The sequence below is a fragment of the Stegastes partitus genome, unplaced genomic scaffold, assembly GCF_000690725.1.
Source record: "Stegastes partitus isolate 25-593 unplaced genomic scaffold, Stegastes_partitus-1.0.2 Scaffold2163, whole genome shotgun sequence".
Taxonomy (NCBI): Eukaryota; Metazoa; Chordata; class Actinopteri; family Pomacentridae; genus Stegastes; species Stegastes partitus.
The window spans coordinates 16,142-29,787 of NW_007579894.1; the positions used below are offsets into that span (position 1 = coordinate 16,142).

General features: G+C 42.9%; 1 protein-coding gene across 1 annotated transcript; it reads left to right on the forward strand.

Moving 5' to 3' along the window:
* Positions 1-3,705: 3,705 nt before the first annotated feature.
* LOC103374165 (BMP/retinoic acid-inducible neural-specific protein 3-like) lies at positions 3,706-11,795 on the forward strand (the record flags this gene model as incomplete). The annotated part of the gene is made up of 3 exons (XM_008304205.1): positions 3,706-3,935; positions 9,582-9,888; positions 10,974-11,795. Coding segments are annotated over 3 exons (1,359 nt in total), but the record flags the coding sequence as incomplete, so codon positions are not given.
* Positions 11,796-13,646: the final 1,851 nt, after the last annotated feature.

The window sequence follows — 13,646 nt, forward strand, 5'->3', positions numbered from 1 at the left end:
GGGAGGGACCTGCAGCAAATGGCCATGGGCTGGATTCAAACCCACGACCGCTGTGTCAGGGACTATAGCCCCAGTACATGGGTCACCAGCTCAACCAGTTGGGATCGCCCTGGTGTTACCAAAACAACATCATATGATTTAAACATTGGAACAGTTTCCATAAGTTAAATGAACTTTGGAAGATCAGCGCCGAAAATTATGTCACGTTACATTGGAAACCGATCTTCATGACATTATCAACTTGTATTTAAAATGTCAATCATGTGTTGCTCCGGCTATACCTTAAAACCAAGACGACATCAGTGTAGTGATGGCAACACTGTACAATCTGTCAAATCATGTTTACTTCAGCGTCTTGAAGTTAACCTCAATGATGTTAACTTCATAATCACTTTCCTGAGTCGTTTCAAATGTAACGCTTTTGACAAATTTGGTAAATCACACTCTTATTTCTCCACAGATGAGAGACATAAAAACCTTATTCATCATCCGGCAACACAACAGCACTGAATTTCTAGCTCCTCATTTACATTCATCCACTTGTGTACCTCATCATTTCAGGTGCAATTTGTTGTGGTTCACAGTTACTTTACCTCTGCCTGATTTTTAATTCAAAGCATATTTTGTCTCTAAGAGCAGCAGGAAAAAGAGACACATTTGGTGTATATAGCGACTTCGCCGTGGAATGCGTTTGAAGGTTTTGACCTGCGAAATGGCTTGTATCCTGCGTGCTGCGCACAAAGAACCCTTCACATTTAGCTGAGTGTAGCTTTTAATGCTTTGTGAAGATCACAAGAGGTGAAATGAAGCAAGCACTAAAATCAAACCAGTTGAGGAATACAGCCGGCAGAGTAATAAGAAAGTTAATGCCGCCGTACTAATTCAGCCTCTCGTCGGCGGCAGAGAGGAAGAGAGAGGCGGGCGGAACAGAGAGAAGGGGGTAACAAGAGATGCAGAAACAGACAGACAGGAGCACGCAGAGGCAGAAAAACTCAAGAGAGAGAGAATGAGACAACCTCGACTCGCCGATCCAGAAGAGAAAGATCACACCGAGGGAAGGAGGCAGACACACAAAGAGGAGGATGGAGAGAGAGAGAGACGGACCATCGTGTCATCTGGGATCACTGAGCACTGTAATAGGTTTGAGTCTCGTCAGTTGGGCTCGGCTCAGGTCGGCTTGGCTGCAGATTTCTTCTCTGTCTCCCTGCCAACAACAGCACATGGGAATATGATTCTTCAGCAGACCCAGAACAATCCGAGAAGGTCTCACTTAGCTGGCTTTGGGAGAAAAAGAAATAATAGGTTCAAGTTTCCCAGAGGCTTCATACTGGCATAATGTTTGCCCATTGGTTCATAATGGACCTAAAATGATCCGAACACCAGGACGTTCTTGGCAAATCCGACGCAGGGTGCGAGCTATGTGTTCTGTGCCGATGTTGTTCTCGCTGTAATTTACTCCGACTGTGCCCAAATTTTTCATGTCTGAGATTCTACTCGCACACATGGAGTAAATACATCTATCTGTACATTCTGGCTGGTGCTGTAGCTGTAGAGCAACAAATTAGGCGCTAAAGTTTGCAGCTTATCCAGGCATACTTTCCTGAAAACAGCTCATAAAACTAATTTGTAATAAAGGTAAAGCTTACATTCAGTGTCCCCATACAATATGAAAAAGTAGATTTTAGTCGATGTCCAGGTCTGGAGAAGTTTGAAAAAAAAAAAAGAAAGAGATGATGGAAAAATGTTTGTGTTCCCAGACTGTTGGAGTTTCTAAAAAAAATCAAATTCAGAATTTCAGTGTTTGTCATGGTTTTTGGAGCAGGCAGCAGGCACTGCCAAAGTGTTTACCGCTATGTGAGAGAGTACAGGCCGGTCTGACGTTGTCAAGAAGCAAGCCAAGAAGTCCGGTGCGTGACTGCAAAACAGTTCTGCTTCAAGTGTCGCATAACTGCACCGGATCCTGACATCAGCCACCAAATTATTGTGAAAGAAAACGCCATGTTTGTGTTGCACGTATGCATACATAGCATCACAAATAACCAGACATGAAGTCTTTCTGTGCAGTTACGCCGCGATGCCGTGTAGTTGTCACTGTGCTGTTTCCATGGACACAGTGAGTAAATATAGCTGCAAATGAAAATTACATTTGGCTTTTTCAACTCATTCTCGGTCCCTGTTTATAAAAGAGACTCGAAAATAAAGGGTGGGAAAAAATAGAATGGGCAAAGACGCTGCTCTTTCTTGTTGCTCACTTTTTTTCTTTTTTTTTAGCACGGCAGCTTGAATGAAACGCTGTGCACTAAGCTTGTCTGGGTTTGGTATTAATTAATTTGTGTGACGGCGCCTAGGGTACAGCACCTAGAGCTACAATCCTTCGGCAATTATTCAGGAACGTAACAGCGTCTAAGTGAGATTGTAACTTATGTGGTAATGGCTGGGGTTTTATTACCACATATTTACATATTAAACGGATAGCGGTTTTTACCTAACTGCTGGAAATTTGATTCTGAAAAAACACGGGGTTTTGAACTGAAGAAATGTGTAGGAACCATGTGGGTTTATATACAACCAAAGCACTTGTAATCATCAGGTTTTAACCACTGACAGCAAACACTAATGTCACCTCATGGTACATCTATATGGTGACTGACATCACAGTGACTTTATGATTCCTCTGCATGTTAATAGAAAGGTTTTAAATTCCAATTTTTTGCAGGGGAACAATAACAGCCCTCGAGCAGCAACCTACCACCTAGCGAGGATATGTGGTGGATTTTTTTCTGTAAATTAACCATTTGGTTGGCAGTTCTCACCCCCACTGGGTGCAAATGTTCCACTAAAAATGTTTCCCTGTCACTATTTTGAGGAAACTGATTCATTCGCTTAACCCTGGTCAGTACGATTGTGTTTGAGTTAAAGGATACCAACAGGAAATAGCGAATGATAGTGAAGATTCAGTTCTGCAGAATGGTCCGACTAGCTTCACTGCTACGGTTATATGGTGTCAACATGGCATCAAAGTTAGGAGTCTTTCTAGTTTATGGAAGTGCACCACTAAACTGCTATGGTGCCACTGTTGCACATTAGTTTACCATCAAAAAGGCTGGTGTTATATCCTCTTTGCCTAGGATACGTGTTGATGCTGCTGTAACAGCTGCACAATCTGCCATTGTTTTTGGGACTTTTTTCATGTTTAAGAGCATCACCACAGAGATAGCGAAGAACCTCTTTCCATTTGACCGCATGCTTTCATTGGTCTTCTCAGCTTGTGATTACGGATGCTCTTGTAACTTGTTTAGGCTTTTGAGGAAAGAATACAAATGAAAAAGCCCATCTGTAAGTGACACCATACGGCCAATTGTCAGATAACGAGCGTTTGAAAACGACGCTGTTGCCAGTGATGCCACTGTGAACATGATGGGTTTCTAATGGTGAAGTGAATGAGTATAACTGCAGATTGAAGCACAGGTGTTTACTTTGTGATGGCAATTCATTAGAACATAACAGCCTTTTTTTGTATTCTAATGACACATGAAACTCCCCTAGCTCCTCCGTCATTATCTATGCGTGCCACCAGGGATAAAACAGAATGTGTTGAATAGGCTTAGCAGTGCTCAAAATGAGCATTGTGATAAATTACTGGAGGCTGTCTAATTTTGTTCTGTTTTTCCTCTTTCTCTACCTCCCCCCCCATCCCTGTTTCTGCCTGCAGATGAATTCAAAGCCTTCCTGAAACGCTTACCCACTGACCGCTTCTTGAATGTGTCCACGATCGCCAAGTTCTGGACCTCTGATTTGTCCCTCCAGAAGCGCTACGCCCAGCTGGAGTCCAGCACCGCGATGGTCCTGGCAAAAGCCCAGAAGATCGTCAGGAAGCTGTTCACCCTGAGCAAGCGCTGCCCTAAACAACCTCGCATCAGTCTGCCTCGAGAAAGGTAGCTCACCGGGATGCACTGACACAAACTAAATGAAGACGGCATAATTTGTCATCCCCGGGAGTTTAGGCGAATGCGTTATGCTGAGTTATTACAGCTGTAGGCTCGGTAACAGCACGTTCGATTGGGGCACACTGGGAAGACCCAAAGCTGTCTGTCTGGAAAGAGCAAAGCTTTGGATTTACGGAAACCCCTAAAAGCTGCGCACACAGGAATGTAACAAACATAACTGTGCACTGAAATGATGGCATAGAAGAGCCATTTTCAGTTCCACAGGTGCCTCAAACAACCCTCAATGAACGGTTCCCTTGGGCCCAATAAATCCAAGGCTCCAAATAAGTCGAGTCTTTAAGGAACCAGTTTTGAAATAGTCCATTGCTTAATGTAAAGAACCTCTTTTAAAGGCTTCTTTGAGCATTTTAAATCAAAATAGTATGTGTAGGCTGAAAACCAAGATAGTCGATGGTCATTTTGACTTCATTCATTTACAGACTAGGAAGGTATTAAAACTGTAAGTCCAACGGATTTATTGGTCAAACACAGAATCATCAGGGAAAAACATAAACCCCTAAAATTTGTATTAACTTGTGGATCCAGACTGAAATTTTAGGAATGGACTTTACATGTACACATCTGCATCCATCATTATTATACAGTTAATGTTTGGGTTCTGTTGGTCAGATGGAGCAACACATTGTAAGTTGCCAGTTTGGGATTTGGGGAATTGTGATGGGCATTAGTCGTTCATTTCCGAAGATTATTTTCTTAATTAATCAACCTTTATTTGCATCTCATGCTATCACCTGCCATCAAATACCTCCAATAAAAAACACCTTTACCAGACCATCCTCTACATAAAGAGCTTCTTCAACTGGCCCTTTAAAGAACCAGAAAGCCTCCTAAAGAACCAAAGAAGAACCATTATTTTTCTGAGTGTGGGGTACACACTTGCTGCCTTTCAGCTGATTCTCATTTTAAAACATTTGTTGATTGCTGGCAGTGTGGGTTTTTGTGTGTTTCAACTTTGGGCTGCCTCTGCTATCAGCTCTTTGTGTTGCTGTGTGACACCTGGTGAGCTTGCTGACAGAGTGTTAGCAACACCAAGTTGATAACTGCATCATCTGTTTTCATGACCCACAACAATCCTAATAACAATTCCACGCAAACGGAATATTACCCAACATTTTACATAAGCCAAAAACCGTTTGCTGTAATGACTCAACCAAGACCCTTATTATTCATCCGATTCCAGACGGTTGAATAAATGTCAGAAAGAAAACTTACTGAAGGCCAGCAGATGAATATCAACTCGAATGAAAAGTCTTATGAAAAAAAATAAAAATAAAAAAAATCCCCGCTGATGAGCATTTACTGCCACTGCATCCGAGCAGACAAAGAAAAAAAAAAAACGAGTAGCCCTGTTGTTGAAACCACCACTTCCTAATAATATGACAGGCTAACTGACTGCCTGAGTGAATTCTACACCTGTGGTTGATTTCTGAGCAAAAGAGCCGTACGAGCTCCTCTCGGCTGTCATCGCACGGCAAGTCTGTTCCGCCGTGCTCGAAATAAAGACGCAAAAAGGAGGGAAAGGGAGGGAGTAAGAAAGATGTGGTAGAATCGCAGACGGGATGAGAACTTAGGGGAGGTGGAAGCAAGATGTAGTGTTGGGACGGAGGCAGCGAGAAAAAGGCGAAGAGAGATGAAGGGTCTAGTTACAGGTTGTGGGGGCCTGGCCGGGGTGAGGTGTGTGTTATTGTGGCACGCTGTAATCAAGTCCTCTCCCGGTCTGACAGCTTGGCACTTGTTTACAGAGGACTTTAATTTCCCTGACAGTCCTTTCCCTCCACCCATCACTCCATCTCCCCTTCCTGCACTCTGTCTCAGCTCTCGCCTTTATTTCTCTCCCTCAGTCACCTTTGTGCCGCCCGGCTCTCTCCATCCCCGTCTCACCCTCCCTGTCACTCAGAGTCTTAGCCCACTTTGTACCAGCAACAAGTTATCGTAGGGGGTGGGGGGGAGGGGCTGCAACAGCTGGAAACAGCTTCCTGTTTTCCTCTGCACAAATCCATTTGTTTTATCATCATTCATTTTTGTCTATTTACACAGGCCTGGGGGGGGAGTGGAAGGGTAGGAGGGGGGGGGAAGGAATCGCTGGAGCATTTGGGCAATGTTGTGTGTGATTTCCTGAACTGAGCCTTAGGGAGAGAATCTCTGCAGAGCCAATTTTCGGTCTGAACTTGTTGCTGCTGTTACTGCACCAAAGTGGATGGTAATTTATGTATGTCGGCATTTTCATCTCCACCGCGGATATACACAAACACCCACCCTTCTGCAAAAAAGGTGTCAAAGTGCCGTGGATAAATAAAAAATAAATAATAACAAATATTAGTTTTTCCTCCTCTGGAAAAATGGGAGCAGTGTGATCTGGAGACGTCCTCGCTTCAAGCAAATTTTCAAGATTTCGCATAAATCCGCTTGACTGTCGTTTTTTTTTTTTTTTTTGAGCTGGAGACGAGCCACCGGTTTGATTGCCAGCGGTCATCAATCAATCAGTTAATCAAGCAGACTGATATTTATATTGCACTTTTCCTGCAAATGAAATGCAACACAAAGTGCTTTACAGATTAAAAGAATAAAAATGCAATAAAACGATACAAACAACCCCCCACCCCACCGTCATGTTATAAATGTGGGACTCCAAACACAAGGATTGAGGAACTGAGGAAATAACAGGTACAGCGAAGAAACAACAGATGAGATTAAATTAAATAACATAAAATAATAAACTTAAATTAAAGAATAGTAAAATATAGATAGATAGGTGAAGGACAAAATAGAAGTCAATAATATTATTGTCAATAATATTAATAAAACAATAACATAAAGTAAGAAACTGTACATTAAATAGATTAAAATAAGTGAATAAATGGAGAAATTAATAAATAAAATTAGTTAAAAGAAAAAAAAAAAAGTAATCTACTGAATCAATTAAATCAATCAAAAGCCTGACTTAAAAGATGGTTCTTGAGCAACACTGACATGTGGCCCTACACATGAGAATTCTTCACCCTGTCAGTGGTATTTCTGTGTATAAATGACAATTATTTTTAATGGTGAGATGTCTCAGACCCCCCTTGATGTCAGGGAACCTCATTGAAACCACTAATGAATTAAGAAATTTGCATATGCAGAGCTGGTCGTATAACGCTGCGTGACCTCCAAGCATTTTTTATTTTTATTTTCTTATAAAGGCTAATGTATTTTTTCAGTTGCAATTGCAATGCAGCATATTTATGCTAAGCTAAAAATAAATAAATAAAAAAATCCAGCAGTATGTTGCGACACTGAGCGTCTGTTTCACGCTGAGCGCTCTGAGCCCTTTTTAGACATGCAATATGGAACATTCCTCAATCTGTTAAGTGATGTGACATAAGCCACTCTTACGTTAATGTCCCTTATAGCTTCCTCCAGACATGCAGTGATTGACAGGTGCACAGTATGCATGCATTTTATATGTATAAGTAATTAATGAAGTTACTGCTGTAACAGCTGCTGTCACAGCACTCAATCTGTGAAGACACGCATATGGATCCTGCTGCTGTCTGATGCTGCAGGTATTAAATAAAGTGAGAGGAAAAACTCCTACAAACAAATGGAAACAACAAACTGAACTTCAGCTCTTGTTAGTGCTTTTGTCAAAAGCTGTACGAAATTCGCTTTTAGAGAATCGTAGTCAAAAAGCAAAGCAAATGAGAAGGTGTTGTGTGATTCTGGCACACAAACGGTATCTTTTGTGCTCTCCGTGTTGGTGCTCAAAAAGCCTTCAACGATTCATTTCACACAACTTGAACTGTGGTATAAGCTTGTGTGTGTTTATCCATTAATGCGACGGCACGCAGTTCAGACTGGAAACCTTACTGGGGTCGACCGCTTACAGGAAACAGGGTGACCTTTCAGACATGACGCCGGCATGTTCAGATGCTGTCAGATTAACAGAAAGCATTTCCAAGAGGGGCTTTGGTGTTTTTATCTGTTCGCTCCATTAGAGTCCCTGTCACTGACCCCGACCCAAACCCAGTCCAGCACCACACACACATATATGATCTGAATACCTATGTAGCAATAGCTTTATTTCTCATTCCAATTTGTCTTGTTTATGTACTTGATACATGCTCATTAGAATAATACGACTAAAATAATTCTTCCCTCACAGTTATTTTTTCCTTTGTTGTCTGCGCAGCTTGTTAGAGGGATAAAACAAGGCAAAACACACCTCTCCACGAGAAATGGGTGGCTATTTAGAGTGCTTTTTGATCATAATGGTGGTCCTGATGCTAGTCCTGATGGAGCTGGAGAGGCATTAGATAACACACAGCTGCCTTACAACTTCGCCCGCTGGAGTGGAGAAGTAGGTGTTGTACCTCTGTCTAACTTCCAGAGCTCGCCTAGAGGCACCGTTGCTGCCTACACGCCGGCCGGGCTGCATCGCAAGCTGATGTCAGGGAGGCGCACAGTCTTTCCTCCTCATCAGCCTCCTTCCAGCATTGGAAATTGTGGAGGAGGAGGCAAGTGGCCTTCACTGCTGCATCTGCCACTTTTGGTGTAGTCTGACTCGACAGATGTAGAATTTGGTTCTAAATCTGCCAAATTTCTCCTCCTCGTCCTTTATCTGTGTGCTACTTATTTCAAATTATCCCACCGTAAATAGCATCAACCATCTCCAAGCAGCAACCTACACTTCTAAAGTATTGTCCAAGCTTAGGATCACATAAATAAGGCAGCTCTGTTTGTTTATTTTTGGTGAATAAGCCATTTCAGTGACAGGAGGAAGTTACAGTCAACACTTTTCAGGGGCATCAGTGCTACATCCTGGGCTTAGCCGGCTTATACATGAAATTAATACAGTGGGTCAAAAAATCCATTTGCTACAAATTCTATAAAAAGTACACACTTTTTACATCTAATTATTATTTTCTCCACATTCACAAAAATCTTTCGTATTAGTGAATCAGAAATAGCTGGAGTAAATATATACATTAATAGTGTACGTTCGGTTTCACTTTTGTGCCACACGGGCATTAATGAGAGTAACTCAATTTGATGAGTGATGAGAACAAAACCATCTGAAGTGACTACTGCTAACAGAGCACGCTCCATGTGTTTATCATCTTAATAGTCTGTATTATACTTGGCTGGGGAAAAACAGTAAACAGGACAGGCTGTCTGTTGCTGCAGTTTCAACAAAACGCTCCAGGATGCTTTCACTTCTGTACTGTGTAATCCTTTCCAGTTTGCGGTGCTTACTGAGCACCACATTGTAGGGTCTCTGTCTAAAATACTCCCACTCCTACTCCTTAGCTTGTTATCCACCCTTTGATGAAGTCTGACTGCTGGTTCGATGTAAACCAATGTCAAAATCTGTCTTTGCGAAATCAGCTCCAGGTATATTCCAGAACACCATGAAAGCAGTGTTGAACGAGGTTACAGCAACACTTCTGACCACACCAATCAGTGAGGCTGACCGCGGTCAGGGGTGAATCAGCCGTGGAACACTTCTTTCCAGCTGGCTGTTGTTAAAACAGTTAGAGCATGCTGTACCGTACATATGATTGCATCAGTGTGTTTTCTCTTCCCTCTCTGCAGGCCTGTTGGGTTTTGGCTGAACAGGGCTCAGTCTCTGCTCTACTGTAATGAGCATGGAGTGCTGGGCTCCTTCTCTGAGGAGGTGAGGAGCTGTAGCTGCCCTTCGGACCAGCCCACCTGCCAGGGTGTCATCCCGTGTGTCGTGGGTACCGTCTCCACCTCCTGCTCCCTGTGCGCCACTGACAACGCCACCCGCTGCGGAGCCTGTCACCATGGCAACCTCCTCCATCTGGGTTCCTGCCGACCGAGCATCGCCGCGTCCCTGGACCATTATCTGAACTTTGACTTGGACATGCCAGATGCTGAGGTTCTCAGAGCTCTCATATGAGTTTTCTGTTGGTTCTCAAACCTCTGTGGACTGCATTAGACACATAGGGCCTCTGATTACAGTAGAGATCATAACCAAAATCAAAGAGCATGCATTTCATGTACCCTTGTTTCATTGTTTCCTCCCCTTTGTAAGACTCACAAAATACTAAACATGCAACGGTGTGTATAGTAGCTACAATAGGCATGCAGTGTTAGTGAGAAAAGCCGGACCAGTCAAGCAAAACATAAAGAAGGAAGTTTCGAATAGGATCAGAATTCCTTTTGCTGTTTGCAGTGTGAGAAGAGAAGCCTCATAAAAAGACAGGTAGTCACAAATAGATATGGACATTCAAAGGATTAAATGAGTTCCCTTGTACTACTTCTGTCAAGGTCTGTATGGCCGTGACCAGAGTTGAACTCCATCTCTTGACACTATACATTTGCTGCTGTCTTTGATGAGGCTACTTAGGCTGTACTCACAGGCAGCTAAAGACCTGCAGGCAGATTTTGTTTTTGCAGAGTGGCCGGGGAAAACGTAGCTTTCATGAGGGAAGTGTTACCCAATTGACCGGTGAATGAGGATGTGAGAAGGTATACAATGTCAAGATTGGTTAAGGTTAGGGTAAGAATATCAGGATGAGCCAGTTGAAGGCATCCGGTCTTTAAAACCAAGACTGCACTTTGTTAGGACCAAGTCTGATGAAGATTGAGTGTACAGTTGTCAAGATATACAGAGAACAAAGAGACAAGCATACACAGAAATTCATGTAGAATTTAGTGAAACTATTGATTGTTCTTCGTAATCTGATTGATTCTTAATGCATTTTATTATTGATGCCCTTATGATACAATGTTGGACAGAAAGAAAGTTCATTTAAAAGTCATTGGACTCTTCATGAGGAGCACCACTCAGCCTGTGAGGAGAGTTACTAAATGTTCGCTGTGGCTCTTGAGACACCAGAGTTTGGAGACGAAGCATTTAAAACAGGAGAGTTTGAGAACCAGTGTACATTTAATATGCTTGTCATTATCTGTCTGCCTGTGGATTGAATGCAGCCTCACAGTTTGCTAATCCCTCTTCAGGTGAAGTACCTGCTTCAGCGACTGGACAGCAGAATAGAGGTCCACGCCATCTACATCAGCAATGACGTCCGTCTGGGAAGCTGGTTCAACCCGGCCTGGAGGAAGAGGATGTTGCTGACGCTGAAGAGTAATAAAAACAAGTCCAATCTCATCCACATGCTCATGGGCATTTCTTTTCAGATATGCTCCACTAAGAATTCAACACTGGAACCCGTGCCGGCGATTTATGTGAATCCTTTTGGGGGAAGTCACTCAGAGAGCTGGTTCATGCCTGTAACTCAGCCTGAATTCCCTGACTGGGAGAGAACTCGATTGGACGCCAGCGCCACAGCACAGTGTTACAACTGGACTCTGTCTCTGGGCAGCAAGTGGAAGTCCTTCTTTGAAACAGTGCACATCTACCTGCGAAGCCGCATAGTCACAGACGATCCAACGGTGAATGAAACTCTCTTCTATGAGCCGTTGGACCTGGATGACCAGACCTCCAACCTGGGCTATATGAAGATCAACACGCTGAAAGTCTTTGGATACAGCATGCACTTCGACCCCGAAGGCATCAAGGATCTCATTCTCCAGCTGGACTACCCCTACACGCAGGGTACACAGGACGCCGCCTTCCTGATGTTGCTGGAGATGAGGGACCGGATTAACCGGCTGTCTCCACCAGCGCCGCAGCCGCTAGACCTGTTTTCTTGTCTGCTGCGCCACCGCCTCAAGCTGTCGGCCGGAGAGGTGGCCCGCATCAAGGACTCCCTACAGATCTTCAACTCCAAGCTTCCCAATGCTTCTCCTGAACCTGAGCTGGCCCAGCTGTGCAGCTAGCTGAGCTGAGCACACTGGCCAGGTTCAGGAGTGATGCTACACCTAGAAAGTGGAGTCGCTGCTTCAGGGAGGACAGCCCTATACTGAGTTGGTCTGGTTTAAGAGAACATCCAGTTCTGAGGGCTGAATGCTGGGCCTGTCTTGTGGTCACTCTTGTCTGGTTTTCTGGTATCATATTTTTACCTTTGACAAACAGCACCATGTCCTGGACTTTTAGGAGAACAGCTGATACTTGGACTCTCTTTCAGAGGCTGTGCCGTGCTAGCCCGGAGGCTTACTTTTGCTATTACTGCCCTGCTTTTAGCAAACTGTGTGACTGGACAAGGCTAAGAGGCTCTCTCACACCGACGGGTTTTTGCGATTTGGAACTTCAGAGAGACGATGTCATTAAGCATAGCTAAGACCTCTGCCTTGCAAAGATAAAGGCGATTTTGATATGTAAAGAGGAACTCCTAAGGGGTCTTCAAAAATGAGTTAATGGAAGAGGATTTCCCCTTTTCTAACCCTATTTTCTTTGGCTACAGAACAATCTTCGGGGAAGGGAAAATGGGATAATATTATATATGTGGTGAATGAGTTGTTATGTTATGCTTAACAGTTTAAAAATTTGATAATCCTGAACCCAGTTACTGTCTTTGAATATTTTCTTTTTATTCCCCTCCCCTCCCACCTCCCCCCCCTTCCATTTTATCTGGCATTTGAAAACTTGTAAGTATCTATGCTTAACATCCGAGTGAGAAGCCTGTTAGTGATGTTCTGTCCTTGGTGAAGTGTCTGTACCAAAAGAAGGTGAACACATTGGCAAACTGAATGGCAAAATCGTAAATGTTAAGTTGTTAATTTCTTTTTTTCTTTTTGAGCTAAAAGTCATAAAGTAACCTTCTGACGTGGTAACAAAAAGGTCTGAGGATATAGCGCTGTAAATAACGCTCCATCTAACTCCAGGTTGTGGACAAGTGCACATTGCTTTTTAGATAACCGAGTGCAAAGACCAAAAAAATGTTTATAACAGAACAAACTCATGCCTTATATGGAGAGTCAATGTTAAGATAAGAAGCACATTTAGTTTCTGTGTTTGGTTTCCCAGCGAAGGTTGTATTGCTTTTTATATTTCAATATTTCTACCAAGACAGAACAAACAGACACATTCTCCAGAATACGTGGTAATGTAGCTTTTCCATGTAAATGCCAGTCACACTTTCTGCAGTTACTTGTTTTGATTTGGTGTTGTGAAACTTCTGAGTCACTATTCACGGTGCACACCAGTACTCACATACTGTAATTGTTCTGCAAAATCCTTTTATCTCCAATTAGACGAACTCTCGGCAAGTGATAGAACTTATTTGATTTTATTATGGGTTTTAAAAAGGTTTTTTTTTTCAAAGGTTTGGTATAGTCTCAGGTCAATGAAAGTTTTTGTTTTTGTTTTTTTGTTTTTTTAATTTGTAGACCCAATGTCAGCTGCAGTTACCATGGCGACTGGAGTTACAAGGTTTCTGCAGGACAGCGATGGTACTGTCTGGAGCTGCAAACTTACCAGGATGATACTTGATATGATTTTACATTTGATTCACTAATTTCTCACTGAAAGTCAGTAAACCTTGTATGTCATTTTCAGCAGTTCTTCTGTGCTCAGCTTGCTTAAGTAAAAACAAAGTGGTTTATCTATTCTGGAGCCTTTTCCTTGTTTCCAACAACACTGCTTTCAACCCTCACTATAATAACGTGTACTCTGCAATAACATATTGATGAGTAACATGGAACAAACCGTCTTTGGCGTGTTGACAGCTCAGAAGAAAACAGTGAAATCCATAAATGTGCACAGGTAGACGGGCGGCGGTGGTGTTGACA